This window comes from Poromitra crassiceps (assembly GCF_964638095.1).
Source record: "Poromitra crassiceps genome assembly, chromosome: 11".
Lineage (NCBI taxonomy): Eukaryota > Metazoa > Chordata > Actinopteri > Beryciformes > Melamphaidae > Poromitra > Poromitra crassiceps.
The window spans coordinates 4,934,156-4,953,413 of record NC_139643.1 but is presented as its reverse complement, the minus strand read 5'-3'; the positions used below and the strand labels follow the sequence as shown (position 1 = coordinate 4,953,413).

General features: G+C 48.6%; 1 protein-coding gene across 1 annotated transcript in view; it reads right to left on the bottom strand.

The window, feature by feature from the left end:
• The window catches only part of dnai2b (dynein, axonemal, intermediate chain 2b), a gene marked incomplete at its 5' end in the record, with an annotated part of 45,177 nt that extends 30,579 nt beyond the window's left edge, over nt 1-14,598 (bottom strand). The window contains 2 exons of the mRNA XM_083645775.1: nt 2,513-2,674; nt 14,416-14,598. Of these exons, the coding sequence (XP_083501901.1) occupies nt 2,513-2,674; nt 14,416-14,598 (345 nt within the window). The remainder of the gene's footprint in view (nt 1-2,512; nt 2,675-14,415) is intronic.
• Nucleotides 14,599-19,258: the final 4,660 nt, after the last annotated feature.

Genomic DNA, 19,258 nt, shown 5'->3' with positions numbered 1-19,258 from the left:
ACAGGCTAAATGGCAAATAGTTTTTAGCTATGGTTAAGTCTCACTGCACTAGTCTTTAATTTGATTTGAGAAATAAGATCATCCAATGAAAAGAAATGTTATGGAGTTGATTATTTTAAACTGGATGAAGTATTTTTATTTATTTTTAGGGTAAGTCAATCTGCTTTCAAAGTAGTTTTCTTTGTCACTTTTCAGTTTGAATTTGAATAAGACTAAACGTCTTGGAAATATAGCAATAGTTTTGTAAATAGTTAGTTTGTACATAGTTTGCTAATAGTTTTGACAATAATAATGTAAACACTGGCCTGTCACCTGAGTGAAAGTTCCTACTTACAGTTTGGTGACCCAAAACAGAATGGTGACTCCTACTGGAACAATTTGGTTCAGTGTTTATGCCTGTGTTGCTGTCTGTTGTAGTGTAAAACGACTAAAGGGAGAGCAGGTGGTTACATGAAAGTGAGTGAGAAAAGGAGAAGATACTGAATAATGACATCACAACAGTATAATCCTAATGTTAATTTAAAATTAAATATTCTTGGATGAAAGTCCAAAAAACGTCAAATTTTCTTCGGCGCTGCCCTTGCAGGCAGCACCGAGAGTCCATTCCTACCTAAAAGTACTTCCAGCGCCACTGAATATAATGCAATTTAATCCCCATCCCCGAACCCACAACCTCTGGCAACCTACCGCCAAAGTTGCCCCCTACCAGCCCACCCTAGTGTGGCAGGCTAGATACGGGCCTGCTCACAACACTATCAGCTACCTCACAACACTATCAGCTACCTCACAACACTATCAGCTACATCACAACACTATCAGCTACCTCACAACACTATCAGCTACCTCACAACACTATCAGCTACCTCACAACACTATCAGCTACCTCACAACACTATCAGCTACATCACAACACTATCAGCTACATCACAACACTATCAGCTACCTCACAACACTATCAGCTACCTCACAACACTATCAGCTACCTCACAACACTATCAGCTACATCACAACACTATCAGCTACCTCACAACACTATCAGCTACCTCACAACACTATCAGCTACCTCACAACACTATCAGGTACATCACAACACTATCAGCTACATCACAACACTATCAGCTACCTCACAACACTATCAGCTACATCACAACACTATCAGCTACCTCACAACACTATCAGCTACATCACAACACTATCAGCTACATCACAACACTATCAGCTACCTCACAACACTATCAGCTACATCACAACACTATCAGCTACCTCACAACACTATCAGCTACATCACAACACTATCAGCTACGTCACAACACTATCAGCTACCTCACAACACTATCAGCTACCTCACAACACTATCAGCTACCTCACAACACAACACCTCACAACACTATCAGCTACCTCACAACACAACACCTCACAACACTATCAGCTACCTCACAACACAACACCTCACAACACTATCAGCTACCTCACAACACAACACCTCACAACACTATCAGCTACCTCACAACACAACACCTCACAACACTATCAGCTACCTCACAACAGTATCAGCTACCTCACAACACAACACTATCAGCTACCTCACAACACTATCAGCTACATCACAACACTATCAGCTACCTCACAACACTATCAGCTACCTCACAACACTATCAGCTACCTCACAACACTATCAGCTACCTCACAACACTATCAGCTACATCACAACACTATCAGCTACATCACAACACTATCAGCTACCTCACAACACTATCAGCTACCTCACAACACTATCAGCTACCTCACAACACTATCAGCTACATCACAACACTATCAGCTACCTCACAACACTATCAGCTACCTCACAACACTATCAGCTACCTCACAACACTATCAGCTACCTCACAACACTATCAGCTACATCACAACACTATCAGCTACATCACAACACTATCAGCTACCTCACAACACTATCAGCTACATCACAACACTATCAGCTACATCACAACACTATCAGCTACATCACAACACTATCAGCTACCTCACAACACTATCAGCTACATCACAACACTATCAGCTACCTCACAACACTATCAGCTACATCACAACACTATCAGCTACGTCACAACACTATCAGCTACCTCACAACACTATCAGCTACCTCACAACACTATCAGCTACCTCACAACACAACACCTCACAACACTATCAGCTACCTCACAACACAACACCTCACAACACTATCAGCTACCTCACAACACAACACCTCACAACACTATCAGCTACCTCACAACACAACACCTCACAACACTATCAGCTACCTCACAACACAACACCTCACAACACTATCAGCTACCTCACAACAGTATCAGCTACCTCACAACACAACACTATCAGCTACCTCACAACACTATCAGCTACATCACAACACTATCAGCTACATCACAACACTATCAGCTACATCACAACAGTATCAGGCCTCTTTCTGTCTGTCAGTGAAATGCAATGTGCTTGGTGAGCGGGGTCTTACGCTGCCCAGCTGCAGGAGGCTGTTGACGTAGTTCTCGTCCTTCTCCACCTTCTTCCTGAAGCGGATGGTCTGCTCCATCTCTTGGGGGTTGACGTCTTTGGGCCAGCCCCCCTCCACGTGGTTTATCCCACGGCTTTCCCACTCAAAGCGCTCCGTATTCACCTGCAGAAGAAGACGGGACTCAGAACACAAGCAGAGACCTGGACCAAGTTCAAACCCTTTAATCTGCATCAGAAATAATTGTGTTTTTTAGTCTAACCTATTTATTTTTTCCATCAATAAAGGATTTATTAATCCACCATCATGTGTTTTCGTTTCCCATCGATCAAGGAGGTATGAAAATAAACCTATATTTGTTTTAGAGTTAAATAAAATTGCAATTCACATCCTATTATCTTAAACGACCTCATCAAAACCATGGGTTAGGCTACGGTTAGGGTTTAAAGAGGGATAAGACACATAGTCCAGGTCCTTATGTATTTTCGTTCAAAATTTTTGGAGAGTTTGTAAACTATACATTTTTGGAAAGCTTAGAGTGTGACGAAACCCAAAACCAATGTTGCCATTTTTTTCAAAGTCACTATGGTGGCCATCTTGGCGTTTCAAAATGGCGACCACCAAAATTAAACACCTGCACTGGAAATCCCTATATGACCCAGCAATGTAGTTTCCTATGAGCTTTTATGAATGGAATGTCATCTATAGGCCTAGTGGATGAAATTGAACTTGGTTGCTAAGAGTTGCATGTTGAGAAATTTGAGTAATTCGCATAATGAGCCAATTAATTGCCGAAAACTGGAAAATGGCTATAACTTTGCTTCCAGTTAACTTAGAAAGATGATGTTTGTTATGTGCAGGAATTCATCTATTACCATAGTGCAGTCATGCAACCTTTCCTAATTAGCATAATTAGTATAAATTTGGTTAAAAAAAGGTAACAATCAGGAAATCTTCTGTTTTGGGCAACTTAGAACGATTATCTTAGAGTCTAAGTCTATGTTTTGATGTCTAGAAATTAATGTCTTGCCATAACTAAATCATGCAACCTTTGTTCATTAGCACAATTAGCATAAATTATATGATTAGGCTGAAATGGACATCTATATTTTGGCTTTAGTCAATTCCATTTTGGATTTTAAAAACGACAAATGTTCAAAACACTTTAAGGAAAAAGGGAAGGAAAATCAATTGGATATAATATAAAGTAAATATATTTATAATTTGAATTCAAGCATCCATAACAAATGGATTGTAACAAAGATCTCTGTACGTCAAGGCATATTGAAATTCATCATTTGCAATTATAACTAACTTCTGTTAGTTAAAAACCCATCTAATTCAAGATCTTCAGCATCACTGCCATCTGAATCCCGGTTTTCAGATCTTGAGTCGTCATCGTTCTCACATTGTGTACTGCAAAGGCAAAGGTCAGTGCATTGTAAGTTTCTCTTCCTACAGGAGCATCTTTGTGTTGAACAATCTCCTTTGCAGCGGCATCTCACCATTTCAATATTGGACTCAGGAGCTGGTAGTACATCAGTGGTAGTGGGTCTTAACTGGCCTTTATCAGCCTTGAAGTAGCCATTTTTGAGAGGATTTAAAGGTACTTGCTGCTCAACGCTTGCCTGTCCCCAAACATGAGCTTGCACATGTACCCTATCAATGTGCTTTTTCAAGGCACCCTCTGTAGGTGGTAGCCTTTAACTCTCTGCCATATACTTGCAGAACATGTGCCAATGCAGCTCTGGAATGTTTCTTAATGTTTCTTCCTTTTTGGCAGTAGGCAGCACACACAAACCTAGCCAAGCATTTCTGTTGTTCCTCCGTTACTCTGGAGTCATCTGAAAGCTTCCGTACTTTAGCACGCATAGTGCACAGACTTGAATGCTCTTACCTTTTATTCCATAAAAGTTAACCTTTCGAACCACCCAGTGTCAGGATCGGTGTTAGACATGTGGATCTATTCGCGGGTAGTTGATGAAGCTGGGGTGTTGTGGAACTTGATGGCTGGGGCTGCACTGTTCGAGGTTTTGGGAACGGTTGCAGAGATTGCCGAGATTGGCATGATCCTTGATGAGAATTTATCAATCACTGGCCAAGGCCTGCAGGAGCAGGCCCTTATAGACCCGAATATGACATCACCTGTGTTATGACATCACATGTGTTATGACATCACCAGCGAGGCCATCGGAAGGCATGATTGAGACACTTGGTGGAGACACAGGTGGATCACAGGTGGATCATGACATCATCAGTGATCGATGACATCATAGTAGGAATGACGACGTCAACGTAGGAATGGTGACGTCATCCTAACAGTACCCTCCCCTCAACGGGCGTCACCCGGCGCCTGATCAGCCGCAAGGAAATCCCGAATGAGCGCAGCGTCAAGGATGAACCGGCGGGGAACCCAACTGCGTTCCTCGGGGCCGTACCCCTCCCAATCCAGGTATTCAAACCCACGACCCCTGCGTCGCCTGTCCAACAGCCGCCGGACCGTGTAGGCAGGGTGGTCGTCGATTAACCGAGGCGGCGGGGGGGCCGCCGCAGGAGGGCACAAGGGACTAGAGTGCACCGGCTTGACCTGGGATACGTGGAAGGTATGGTTGATGCGACGGAGAGAAGCAGGTAGAACCAAGCGGACAGCCGCAGGGTTCACAACCCGCTCAATAACAAAAGGCCCGATAAAACGGGGCGCAAGCTTCCTTGACTCAACCTTCAGGGGAACGTTCCGAGATGAGAGCCACACTCTCTGACCTGGTGCATAGGCTGGGGCCGGTGTGCGGCGGCGGTTAGCCTGGACTTGCGTCTTGGCAGAGGAACGTAATAGTGATGCGCGAGCCCTCTTCCACGTGCGACGGCAACGGCGCAAATGTGTCTGCATGGAAGGCACCGCAACCTCCTCCTCCTGGGAGGGGAACAAGGGCGGCTGAAAACCGAAGCAGCATTCAAAGGGAGACATGCCGGAAGAGGCGTTGGGGTGCGTGTTGTGGGCGTACTCAACCCACGGCAACTGGGCACTCCAGTGGGAGGGGTCAGCAGCTGTGGTGCAACGCAGCATGGTCTCCAACTCCTGGTTGACCCTCTCGGCTTGGCCATTAGTCTGCGGGTGATAACCCGACGAGAGGCTGACAGTCGTGCCAAGAGCCGTACAGAAGGCCTTCCAAACCTGAGAAATGAACTGGGGCCCCCGATCGGACACAATGTCAGACGGAATGCCATGTGCCCGGTACACGTGTAAAACCAAGAGGTCCGCCGTCTCCTTGGAGGACGGGAGTTTAGGAAGTGGAATAAAATGAGCCCACTTAGAGAATCTGTCAATGACGGTCAAGATGACGGTGTTCCCATCTGATGGGGGGAGTCCGGTTATAAAGTCCATGGCCATATGAGACCAAGGGCGACGAGGTATAGGAAGGGGGCGGAGAAGGCCTGACGAGGGTTTAGTCGAAGTCTTGTTTCGGGCGCAGACCGGGCAAGCGGCGACGAACTCCCTAGTATCCCCCTCCATGGCGGGCCACCAGAAGTGCCTGCGGATGAAGGCCAGGGTCCGTCTAACCCCAGGGTGACAAGTAAGCCGCGTCGAGTGGCCCCACAGAAGAACCTCAGAACGGGCGGAGTCAGGAACGAATAGACGTCCCGGCGGGACTCCCTTTTGGTCAGGCTTACCCTGTTGGGCTAGACGGACACGCGATTCAATCTCCCACGTTACCGAGGCCACAAAACAGGCCGCAGGCAACACGGGTTCGGGCTCAGCCCGTATGTCAGCAGAGAACTGGCGGGACAGGGCGTCTGGCTTGACGTTCTTAGAACCTGGTCGGTAAGTCAGGGTGAAGTTGAACCTCCCGAAAAACAGGGTCCACCTTGCCTGCCGAGAATTCAATCTCTTAGCGGCCTGGATGTAGGCCAGGTTCTTGTGGTCCGTCCACACGACGAACGGGAGCTTGGAACCCTCCAGCCAATGGCGCCACTCCTCAAGAGCTGACTTAACTGCCAGCAGCTCACGATCGCCGACGTTATAATTGGCTTCAGCGGGTGAAAGCTTACACGAGAAAAAGGCGCAAGGATGGACCTTCTGATCCCCAGGAGAGCGTTGAGAGAGAACAGCCCCAATTCCAGTCTCTGAGGCATCAACCTCAACGATGAACTGCAGTTCTGGGTCAGGTTGGGAGAGCACGGGAGCTGTAGAGAAATGGCGTTTGAGCTCGCTGAAAGCAGTCTTGGCCAGGGGGGTCCACCGAAACGGAGTAGAGGTGGAGGTGAGGGCGGTAAGAGGGGAAGCCACACTGCCGTAGTTGCGGACAAATCGTCGATAAAAATTGGCAAACCCAAGGAACCGTTGAAGCTGTTTCAAGGTAGAGGGTTCAGGCCAATCCGCCACAGCCGCGACCTTGGCGGGATCCATGCGTAACTCACCTTCGGCAATCACATATCCGAGGAAGGACACAGTGGAAGCATGAAATTCACACTTCTCAGCCTTGACGAAGAGGCTGTTCTCCAACAACCGTTGGAGCACTAGGCGGACATGTTGTTGATGGTCGTCAAAATCCTGAGAGAAGATGAGGATGTCATCTAAGTAGACAAAAACGAAGAGGCCGATCATATCCCTCAGAATGTCATTTATGAGAGCCTGGAAGACGGCGGGGGCGTTAGTAAGCCCGAAAGGCATAACCAGGTACTCAAAATGGCCAAGGGAAGTGTTGAAGGCCGTCTTCCACTCGTCCCCCTCCCTAATGCGGACAAGGTGGTAGGCATTCCTTAGATCAAGTTTGGAGAATATCTTGGAGCCATGAAGGGGTGGGAAGGCAGAGCTAATGAGTGGCAGGGGATATGTGTTCTTCACCGTGATGTCGTTCAACCCTCGGAAATCAATACATGGTCTGAGGGTCCCATCCTTCTTCCCCACAAAGAAAAACCCAGCGGCCATCGGGGACGACGAGGGCCTAATGATGCCCGCAGCCAAGGAATCACGGATGTAGGTCCTCATGGACTCCTGCTCAGGGCGGGAGAGGTTGTATAGCCGGCTCCGGGGAAAGGTTGCCCCGGCCTTAAGGTCAACAGGGCAATCAAACGGCCGGTGGGGAGGGAGGGACAGCGTATGCTCCTTCCCGAACACCGGGGCCAAATCATGGTAAACCATGGGGACGGACGACAGATCCGGGGGAGCCGGGGCCGACACCGGTGCAGGGGAAGCCGGAGAGAGCGCGGCGACCAGGCAATTTGCATGGCAATAGGGGCTCCACGAGACCACCTTGCCCTTGCCTGGGGACCATTGGAGGAAGGGTTTGTGCAGGTTTAACCAGGGGCGGCCGAGGACCACGGGAGTGTTAGGACAGTCGGTCACGTGGAAGTGAATTGTCTCCCGATGGTTCCCAGAAAAGCGAAGGTCAACTGGCATGGTTCTTTCAGGATCGGAGTTAGACGTGTGGATCTATTCGCGGGTAGTTGATGAAGCTGGGGTGTTGTGGAACTTGATGGCTGGGGCTGCACAGTTCGAGGTTTGGGAACGGTCGCAGAGATTGCCGAAGTTGCTGGTTGCAGGAGTTGCAGGTTGCAGACGTTGCAGAGATTGGTATGATCCTTGATCTTGATGTGAATTTATGAATCACTGGCGAGGACCTGCAGGAACAGGCCCTTATAGATGTGAATATGACATCACCTGTGTTATGACATCACCAGCGAAAGGCATGAAAGACGCTTATGAATCATGACATCATCAGTGATTGATGACATCATAGTAGGAATGACGACGTCAAAGTAGGAATGATGACGTCATCCTAACAGTACCCTCCCCTCAACGGACGTCACCTGGCGTCCAATGGGGCGCAGGTGGTTAGGCCCCAAAGGGGGTGTAAGAGAGTGAGGTGCTCTTCAGCAGGTGGTTAGATGCAGGTGGTCAGACCCCAAAGGGGGTGTAGGACAGTGGAGGTGCTCCTCCCTAATACAGGATATCGAAGCCATAGATGGACCGATACGTAGATAGAACTTCCACCGGGTCCGGTGGATCCTCTGGGGCCGGCCATCCCCCGGGCACGATCCAAACACGGGAGGCTGGAGACCATCAAAAGGGTCAAATGCCGCCGTCTCCGAAGGCAGAGCCGCAGGGGGATCTGACACAGCGAGGCCTGCCCTCCCGACCTGTAGTTTGGGGAGGTCACCCACCGTCTCCTCCTTTAAACGCCTCTTATTTCTTCTTGCTCTTGACCGAGGGCTGACGACACTACGGGAGCCTCCCAGCATGAGGCTGGAACCTACGTGTTGGTCAGGGACAGGAATTGGCTGCTGCTGGGGTACGGGTTCAGGCTCGGCGAGGGGAAGGTCCACAGGTCGTGCCTCAGGTACGGGTTCAGACTCGGCGAGGGGCAGGTCCATAGGTTGTGCCTCAGGGCCAGCAGACTCGGAGGCCCCCTGCGGGGGGACGGAGCCGATCTGCAGGCAGCGATTGAACTTCCCCATGAGATGATCGACAGTCCTCTCCAACTCCCTAACCCTCTTGGAGACACACTGCCACTCCTGGGTCCTGCAGGGAACGCTACCCAACCGTACAGATTCTTCGGCTGGACACGTAGAGTCTTGATCCACTGAGAGTACCACGGGCCGGCGAGCGGTGGGACCACTTACTGGACGCCGGGAGCAGGAGGAGAGGTAATGCCCGGCTCGACCACAGTACAGGCAGCTCCGGGTGTCCAAACGGCGCTGCCTCTCCTCTGGTGTGATGCGAACCCTGCCGGTCAGATCACGGTACAGATGGCTGCTGGGACTCAAATGTGGGTGCCCCTGCTCTGGAATGACGCGAACTCCCCCCCAGAATATGCCCTTAGCAGCTGGGGGCGGCCGAGAGGCAGAGCTAGAAGCAACGGCCGCTGTGGACGGGGGAGTAGCAGGTCTGGAAACCTCCGGAACGGCGGTGCGCTCGAAAGCTGGGGCAGGAGGGGCAGAAGGCTGCGGAATGGCACCCTGGGGGCCTAGCCCGTCGAGACGATCTAGCCGGCCAATCAAGAGGGCGTGCCGATCAGCGGCTTCGGAAGCCAGAGCCTGGATTGCTTTTTCCTGGTGGGCAATCAGGCGTCTTGACTCAAGTGCGAGGTCTCGCAGAGGCTGCGGAATGACACCCTGGGGGCCTAGCCCTTCGAGACGATCTAGCCGGCCAATCAAGAGGGCGTGCCGATCAGCGGCTTCGGAAGCCAGAGCCTGGATTACTCTTTCCTGCTGGGCAGAGCTAGAAGCAGCTTGAGCAATCAGCTCAAGTATTGTTTCAAACCCCTGTCGGGTGGCCGAAGGCAGGTCTCGCACCCACCAAGGGTCTTCCTCCTTGATCGGTGGAAATCTATCCGCTAAATCCATTTCTGAGTGATTCATACTGTCAGGATCGGTGTTAGACATGTGGATCTATTCGCGGGTAGTTGATGAAGCTGGGGTGTTGTGGAACTTGATGGCTGGGGCAGCACTGTTCGAGGTTTTGGGAACGGTTGCAGAGATTGCCGAGATTGGCATGATCCTTGATGAGAATTTATCAATCACTGGCCAAGGCCTGCAGGAGCAGGCCCTTATAGACCCGAATATGACATCACCTGTGTTATGACATCACATGTGTTATGACATCACCAGCGAGGCCATCGGAAGGCATGATTGAGACACTTGGTGGAGACACAGGTGGATCACAGGTGGATCATGACATCATCAGTGATCGATGACATCATAGTAGGAATGACGACGTCAACGTAGGAATGGTGACGTCATCCTAACACCCAGGTGACGTGACGGTGACGTGGAACACCGCAGCCGCTCCTGAAGGTATCACCTGGCCGAACCCTGTCTGTGATTGGATGCGACCGTCAGCCATTTTGTAGCGGCCCGCCAGACAGGGAACCCCACTCCAAGCATTCAACATTGAGCCAAGTATATACCCGGACAGCAAGGCTAGATAGTGAGAGCTCTTGCTTTCACTCGTAAAACCTGGGTTGTTGCACAACCCCTACGTTTTACTTCGCTTCAGCTCAAGCTCTCACTAATGCTACCTACAACGTCCTTGCTGCAACGAAGCACCGCGATGCGACCTTCGGACGAAAAAGGGCCGTCATGGCATAGCGCACAGGAAGAAGATAAGACGGTGTGAGCGAACGTTGTGCCTACCACGTCCAAGCTATAATACCTCACGAAGGTGTCGTGGGTTGACCATGATGCCGCAGCACACATGTCCTCTACCGATACACCACGCAATCGCGTCCAAGATGAAGCAACACCCCGCATAGAGTGAGCTTTAATGCCCTCCGGTGGAATCTTCCCAACGGCAGAGTAGGTTAGTGGCCTCAACTATCCAATGCGACAAGCGCTCCTTGGACAGAGGCTTACCTAAAGCCTGAGCTCCATGGCATACCAAGAGCTGGTTAGAAGTGCGCAATGTGCGCGTCATATTCACATATGCCCGCATTGCCCGTACGGGGCAAAGCGCCTGGAGTCTCCTCTCCTCCATTGGATCTGAGTAAGGAGGGTTAAACGCTACCAGATCTATGGTCATAGACCTGAACCCGGCCCTAATGTTCTTGGGCTGGTAAGCGGGGTTGGGGCGAAGCGTGCCCCTGCGCTCATCATCAGAGAACACCATGCATGACTGTTGCACCGACAGGGCAATCAAGTCACCAACTCTCTTTGCCGGAAGACAAAGCTAGCAGCAATGCCGAAAAGTGTTTCAGACTGATTGTGTCAATCGGTTCGAAGGGAGGTCCCGAGAGACCCTCCAACACCGTAACCAAGTCCCATTTAGGGAAGACGCTCCTCGTATGGGGGCGAAGCTTGCGGACGCCCTTCATAAAGCGAGAAACCAAAGACAGGCTTCCCACTGTCGTGCCCTCAGTCTCCATGTGGCAGGCAGAGATTGCGGCCAAGTATACTTTGAGGGACTGTGGCGACTGGCCCGCTTCGTACAGGCCTTGGAGGAAGCAGAGAATGCACTGTATGCCATAATACACTGGATCCAGGTCCTTTTCCGCACACCAGCGCGCGAAGGACTGCCACTTGTGAGTATACTGTGCACGAGTGGAGCTAGCTCTAGCGCTCTGTATGGTCTGTACCACGTTCATCGGTAGGCCCTGGGCTAACAACCGTTCCCCTTCAGGAACCAAGCTGCCAACTTCCACTTGTGTGGGGAAGGGTGCAGAATCTCCCCGCCCGCCTGCGACAGTAGGTCCACTCGACGTGGCAACAGCCACGGAGCCTCCTGCGCCAGAGCAATCAGGTCAGCGAACCAGATCTGCGACGGCCAATGTGGGGCTACCAGAATGAGCTGCAGGCCCTGCTGCCTCACCCTGGCTAGCACCTGTGGGATCAGGGGGAACGCGTAGAGGGCCTCCCCCGGCCAGACGTGCGGCAGTGGCTCAACGGTGGGTCGTCCCCGAGGACAGAGAACCACTGGGGGCAATGGTGTGCGTGCCGCGATGCAAGGGATCGACGCCGGCTCGACCGAACTTGGCCCAAATTTGTTCCACCACCTGTGGGTGGAGAACCCATTCCGAGTTGTGCAGGTTGCCCCGCGACAACAAGTCTGCGCCCAGGTTGAGGTGGCCCCGAATGTGGGCCGCCGACAGGGATAGCAGGTGAACACGAGCCCACTCGTGGATGTCCGTCGCTAGTTCGTTCAAGGCCTGCGACCGGACACCGCCCTGGCAATTGATATAGTATGCCACCGTGGCAGTCTTGTCCAAGCATATCAGTAGGTGACCCAATATCAAAGAAAGATGATCATTCTAAGATGACTAAAAGTGAAAGATCTAGCCATTTCCTAATTGTGACCTAATTTTTACATACCTTATGCAAATCATGCAAATTAGGAAATGTTGCATGTCTGCACTATGGTAATAGATGCATTTCTGGACATGACAAACATGGACTTGGACTCTTAGATCGCCTTTCTAGGTTAACTTGAAGCTAAATTTTTGCGATTTGGCGATTAATTAGCTCATTATGCTAATTACTCAAATTGCTCAAGATGCAACTTTTAGAAACCACTTTTAATTTCATCCACTAGGCCTATAGATGACATTTCAGTCATAAACGATTATAGGAAATAACATTGCTGGGCCATATAGGGGTTTCCAGTGCAGGCGTTTAATTTCGGTGGTCGCCATTTTGAAACGCCAAGATGGCGACCATAGAGACTTTGAAAAAAATGGCAACATTGGTTTTGGGTTTCGTCACACTCTAAGCTTTCCAAAAATGTATAGTTTACAAACTCTCCAAAAATTTTGAACGAAGGTTGAAATCAGAACATTGGGAACCTGACTAACACTAAGACAGGGGGGCTCCAAACAGTTTCAGGGGAGGCTCAGTGAATGGAAGTTTAAAAGAAAATCCATTAGTTATTCCATCAGTTATCAAAAGGAGATCACATAATAGCCTAAATGTGTGTAGCTCCCAGAGTCAGAAACAAATAAATGACTTCAATAATTTGATTTGATGTCGTCTGAAGTGAAACCGTAATATCAGGCTATCTTGGCTCAATTGAGATTTCTTTCAATTGTGTGTCTAAGGGATCAAATCACATAATCACGATCCCATAGGCATCTGGGAATTGAGCGAAACTAAGCAAGTAAAGTGCAGGGAGGGTCCAGGCTTGGTCCGAGGGCCGAGGCCTGCAGTGTCAGATTTTGAAAACCCCTGCATTGTAGGATAAAGTAATGACTCCACAGAGTTGAACATATAGTAGAGAGGTGAGGAGATGGTTGGATTTGGAAAACTGGATTGTAGCACCATGTAGAGCAGTGGTTCTCAAATGGGGGTCCGGGGACCCCCAGGGGTCCGTGGCACTTTGCCAGGGGGTCCGCGAAAAGTTTTCGGGAAAATACAATTATTTTTATTTTTATTTTTTTTGCAAAAGCTTCATAGTTGAATGAAAATATGTTATGCTTCAAATCTAAAATGGTTCATGGATTACATTCTAACCCAACAAACCTATCAATTTAAAAGTCAAGCACGTTACCGTGGAAACAATTAAGCTTAGCCCAAAATCATAAATCAGAATGAGGGGGTCCCCGATATATTTTCTATCTTGTAAGGCAGGGGTGGGCAACTATTTTTCATGGGGGGCCACATGAGAAACCCAGATTGTTGCGGGGGGCCGAACAAATATTGTCATGCCGTAACCCATGGATGGGCAAATTTGATGATAGAGAGGGCCACAAAAAAATTTCCTCCCTACCAGATTTTGCTGAGGGCTGAACGGCGCCAGCGCGAAGGATTTGGGGCATTTGAAGCCAGGTTTAGAGGAATAACTCAATTGTGATGTCATTATTCAGTCTTAACCACCAATATTTCATCCTTTTCTCACTCACTCCTATGTCACCACCTGCTCTCAGGGCTTGAAATTAACTTTTTTCACCATCTGCCAATATGGCTGCTAGATTTTAAAGTTACCAGCCAATTTTTTCCACTAGCCGAAATGTTTTTCTTGAGATAAACCAGAATATGAGTGGGTTAATTTAAGCATAAGTATCAGTAAGTTTTTTTTTGCAATGTCATCGCGGGCTACACAGGGGGCGCCCGCGGGCCGTATGTTGCCCATGTATGTTGTAAGGGGTCCTTGGCTGAAAAACATTTGAGAACCTCTGATGTAGAGGATCAACATGGCTTACGTCTGACCTCGAGGCTGACACTTTTTCAGGAGTCCCGTGGGTCCCGACGGGACAGGGAAAAAAGTCCAACGGGCGCAGGCGGGAGTGAGACTGAAGACAACAATAGAGCAGTCAATCTGCACATGCAGTTCTAATATGAAGAAACACTATCATTATTTTCCCCCGCGGGCTGGTTGTTCTGGTGGCTGGTTGCTGGTTGGTTGCAGGCAGGCACTCTGGCCCGGGATTGGGATGGGACACGGCTCCCGTGTCACCTTCTGCCCTGTGCGTGCAGCTCACCTCGTGCTCGGACATCTCTTGGGAGCAGTGCGTGGCCACGTCACTCGGGTCTCTGTGGATGAAGTGGTGAGCGAGCGCGGGGTCCGGCGGCACGTCGGCGAGCAGCTCGGCCGGCCGGTCCGAGAACACGCACTGACGGCCAAACTCTGCCCGCCTCCGGTTGTACACCCACACTATCTCCATCCTGAGGAGAGACCAGACCACAGGCTCAACGTTAGTTATCCACAACTTCTCCTACAACACACAACTTCATACATTTCATAGCAATTCAGTCAGTGACAGGATGCACATTTCTGGGGTCCAAATACGCATATTGGTACCAAACCGTTTATGTTTGCAAACCGAACGAATCTACAAGGATATCATGGTAAAGTAAAATCAGATAAAAAAAAATATGAAAGGTGTTAAAACATTGTCGTAAATTGAAATACAATTTTAAACTAGACTGTGAAAATAATAAAATAAATAAGTAAAGAATAAATAAAATCAAGTAAATTTCTCTGGCATTTCTACTTTTTTCCTGTATCGAAAACGTACCGAACCATGACACCATCGTGTCGTATTGAACCGAACTGTGTATTTTGTGAACTATTATTACACGCCTAATTATTTTATAAATATATATCAAGTGAAGCCAATTATAATTGATAAGCTTTAATCACACTTACAAATATTCAAATATTGTACAATATCTGTTTCAGGAGAAATCACGCTGAAGTGCAATTCATTTTTGGCATGTTGGCTTTGTTAGCTGTATGTTAGCTTAGCTGGTGTTAGCCTATTCTTCTTCTTCTTAGCGGTCGCCACAGCAGATCATCTGTTTCCATCTCTTCCTGTCGTCTGCATTCCTCTGTGGCGCCAACCACCTGCATGTCCTCCCTCACCACATCCACCAACCACCTGCATGTCCTCCCTCACCACATCCACCACCCACCTGCATGTCCTCCCTCACCACATCCATCAACCACCTGCATGTCCTCCCTCACCACATCCACAAACCACCTGCATGTCCTCCCTCATCACATCCACCAACCACCTGCATGTCCTCCCTCACCACATCCACCACCCACCTGCATGTCCTCCCTCACCACATCCACCAACCACCTGCATGTCTTCCCTCACCACATCCACCAACCACCTGCATGTCTTCCCTCACCACATCCACCAACCACCTGCATGTCCTCCCTCACTCCATCAACAAACCACCTGCATGTCCTCCCTCACCACATCCATCAACCACCTGCATGTCCTCCCTCACCACATCCATCAACCACCTGCATGTCCTCCCTCACCACATCCATCAACCACCTGCATGTCCTCCCTCACCACATCCACCAACCACCTGCATGTCCTCCCTCACCACATCCTTTCTTGTCTTGCCTCTGAACCTGGGCGGTCGCAAATCCTCCCTCTCCTGCTCCTGCACCTTTTTCCCTCTGCCTGCAACACCACGCTAGCCGGAGCAAACTTGCATTTGTCTATACGAAATGACAAACATGGATTTATTGGAATTAAGCTGGTATCTCAACGCAAATCAACTAAACTTTGAGGAAAGCGAGGTCCGGGGAGCCCCCACCCTCTGCCCAGACGGATTTTCGCCGCGGGGTACGGGAAGACAGCAGCGATTGACCCAAGGCTGTGACGTCATGAAAATTGAGATGGGCGGTCAGTGAATTTGAACTGTGAAATTTGAACAATTTGAACTGTGAAAAATGGATTATACCTGGATTATATCACGGAAATTTCCACTGATCTGCATAAGGAATGAACTTATGTTGGGATTCCAGAGACTTAAGACCTGTTCTGTTTGGTCTGTGTGACCTGATAGGAATTCAGGCAACCAAAACATTTTCATCCTAATCTGGACTCGGAGCTGCCAAGGACGCAGCCGAAATTCCTCTCCTGATATCTACGAATGCAACTGCGCTCATCCACCCTCCACCCTCCCCCTGACACCTGTTGGACTGGAGGCCGTCACCATAGCGAACCGCTATGTTTCGCTCACCATCCGGGAAGACGACTCCCTATCAGGCTCACTAGCACACACAAGGACAATTGGACATTCACAGACTCTCAAACACACACGCACGCACACACACACACACACACACACACACACACACACACCCCCACCCCCCCCCCCCCACCCCCCCATGCCGCCTTGTTCCAGCCTGGCTCTTGCAATCTTCCCTCCACGCTTCATCCTCACCCCCCCCTCCTTCCCTCGTTCTCATCTGAATGGGGCCATATAGATGGAGGCTGCTATGAGCGATAGCCCCCAGTCATGTGTGAGCGAGCTTCTCCCCCCCTCCCACTGCTAAACCCCCGTTCCCCGCAAATCCCACTCCTTCCCCCCCCTAGTATTTCTTGTTTCTCTGGGTATGTTAAGTCCTTACATATAACAACAAATGGTTATGTATTGTATAATAGTCAAGTGTGCCATTATTACTATTCAAATCTAGTAATAATGTTAAAAATAGTCTTAATTTGAGTATAGAAGGTGATATCCATTTGTGTGTTGTTTTGTTATTTGTAGAGGACCGCAATGGAAATAAGCCAATGGCTTTATTGTGTTTTTATCCTCGGTGATTGTCTGTGTTTTCCCTGTATTGTTGACATTCACCCATATAAATCAACAAAAAAAAAAATCCACCAACCACCTGCATGTCCTCCCTCACCACATCCATCAACCACCTGCATGTCCTCCCTCACCACATCCATCAACCACCTGCATGTCCTCCCTCACCACATCAACCACCTGCATGTCCTCCCTCACCACCCTGGCAGCTCCATGTCCAGCATTCTTCTCCTGCATAACCAGCATCTCTCCTCTGCACGTGTCCAAACCATCTCAATCTGGCCTCTCTCACTTTGTCCCCAAACCGTCCAACTCTGCCTCCGGTCTTTTCATCAGTGCCACTGTGTCCAAGCCATACAACATAGCTGGTCTGTTTTTGTAGGTTTGATTGGAGTCATATGTTGCATTTATACTGTTTATTAGGCTATTTTTGTGTCAGCGTGTTGACACTGGAAAAAGTGTTCTCTTTAAAATGTGTCTAATAATAATAATCCTGTAAGGGATTTTTAAAATCCAAAAACACTGTAGCACACGGATCAAGTGTAGGCCTATTTTTTTTATATATATATTACAGTGTTTCCCCTACCATAACAGCGCCCCCGCCGGGCCAGAAAAAAAGATTGCAAAAAAAAAAAAAAAAAAAAACCTGCTCTCCCCAAAATGTCAATAAACCTTTATCAGTGTTTCCCATACATAAAGGAATTTGTGGCGGGCCGCCACAATAATATTTGGACCGCCACAATAAGATGTTGACCAAAAAAAAAAAAAAAAAAAAAAAAAAAAAAATTTTTACAGTGCACCTGAACGCAACATGCAAGATATCCGCTGAATAAGTGTCCAATAAATGTTCATGTCATTCTGGCCAATACTTCTGTTATAGCATTTCAGTCTGGAATATGGAATATCTTTCAATAATCTATGACTTAGCTGCTAAATTGTCAAATACCGCCATCTGCTCGCTACCCAGGCACTTATGTATGTACTTAACCCAACTAACTTAACCTAACTAACTATCCGGTGTGCACAACACTGTCAGCCTAAACTCCGGCTGACACCCCAAAAACCTACAATCCGCTACAGAATAATGTATATTGTTTGTTTATTAACTGGCCCCTCGCCTTCTATCATTTCACGAAAGTGGCAAAGCAAGTTGAGTATCCCTGACCTATAGGGAGAAATTTAGTTTGTCATTGTAAACCCACAGCACAGTAATGATGACATGTTCTTCATAGATCTAGCCTTTTAATTTTGCTCTTAAGCTTTCTCAAAGTACACCAAATTCATGCATTTTACTTGTTTAAAAAAATCTTGCGGGGGGCCATGCCCCCGCACCCCCCTAGGGGGTCTGTGGTCCCCCACCACAAATTCGCTAAATCCTGTGGGAAACACTGTTTATGGCATATTTTTACAATACAACAATACTGGTGTTGACAGTAACAGTACTAGAAGATGCCAAATCATTCAAAACAATAAGCATTTTGCTTTTAGGAGCATTGTGCCAGCGTGCAGCGCTGTTCCAAAACGTGTCAACGTGTGTCGTTGCCTGGGAAACGCACATCCCAACTGTTCGCATCGCATCCCATAATAGTATGATGATAGTTGGGATGCCATTGCGAACATAGATGCAGACAGGTTAGCTAAAAGTTTAGCGTCGCCAGCGAGGGCCCCCACCGTTGCAGTCGGGGTACGTTTCGAAATCCCTCTAGGGCAGAAAGTATTTCTAGGGGAAACACTGATATTGTTTTGAATTTTTTATAGAACAATATAACAATATTGCGGTGCGTCATTCATCTCTGATGAAGACGCACGATTTATCCAAAGCCTCTCTTCCAAGTTTGCCCTCTCCTGAGAGCACAAGACCATGAGCCTGCTGGGCTGCTGGGGTCGAAGCGCGCCTAACTGCAGCTCCTTCTGACCTTCTCCACTTCTCCATCAACATTCTCAAAGCAAACATTGAATCTGTAGCGCTCTCTCCTGGTACAAAACCGTACTGTTGCTCGCTTATCCACACCTCTCCTCTTAATCTAGCTTCCACCACTCTTTCCCATAACTTCATGCTGTGCATGGCTGATCAATTTATACAGTAGCCTACCTCTGTAGTTACTAGAAAGATAGTAGAAAGTAGAAAGATAGGAATAGAAATGACAGTAAATTCCTTATTTCCCACCTGTTTGCTGCTGTGAGGACGGATCTCCTTCAGCTTTGCAGTGTTTTGGTCGACAGTTTACCGTTTCCTAGCAACGCCTCGATCACAGAGGAGTTTAC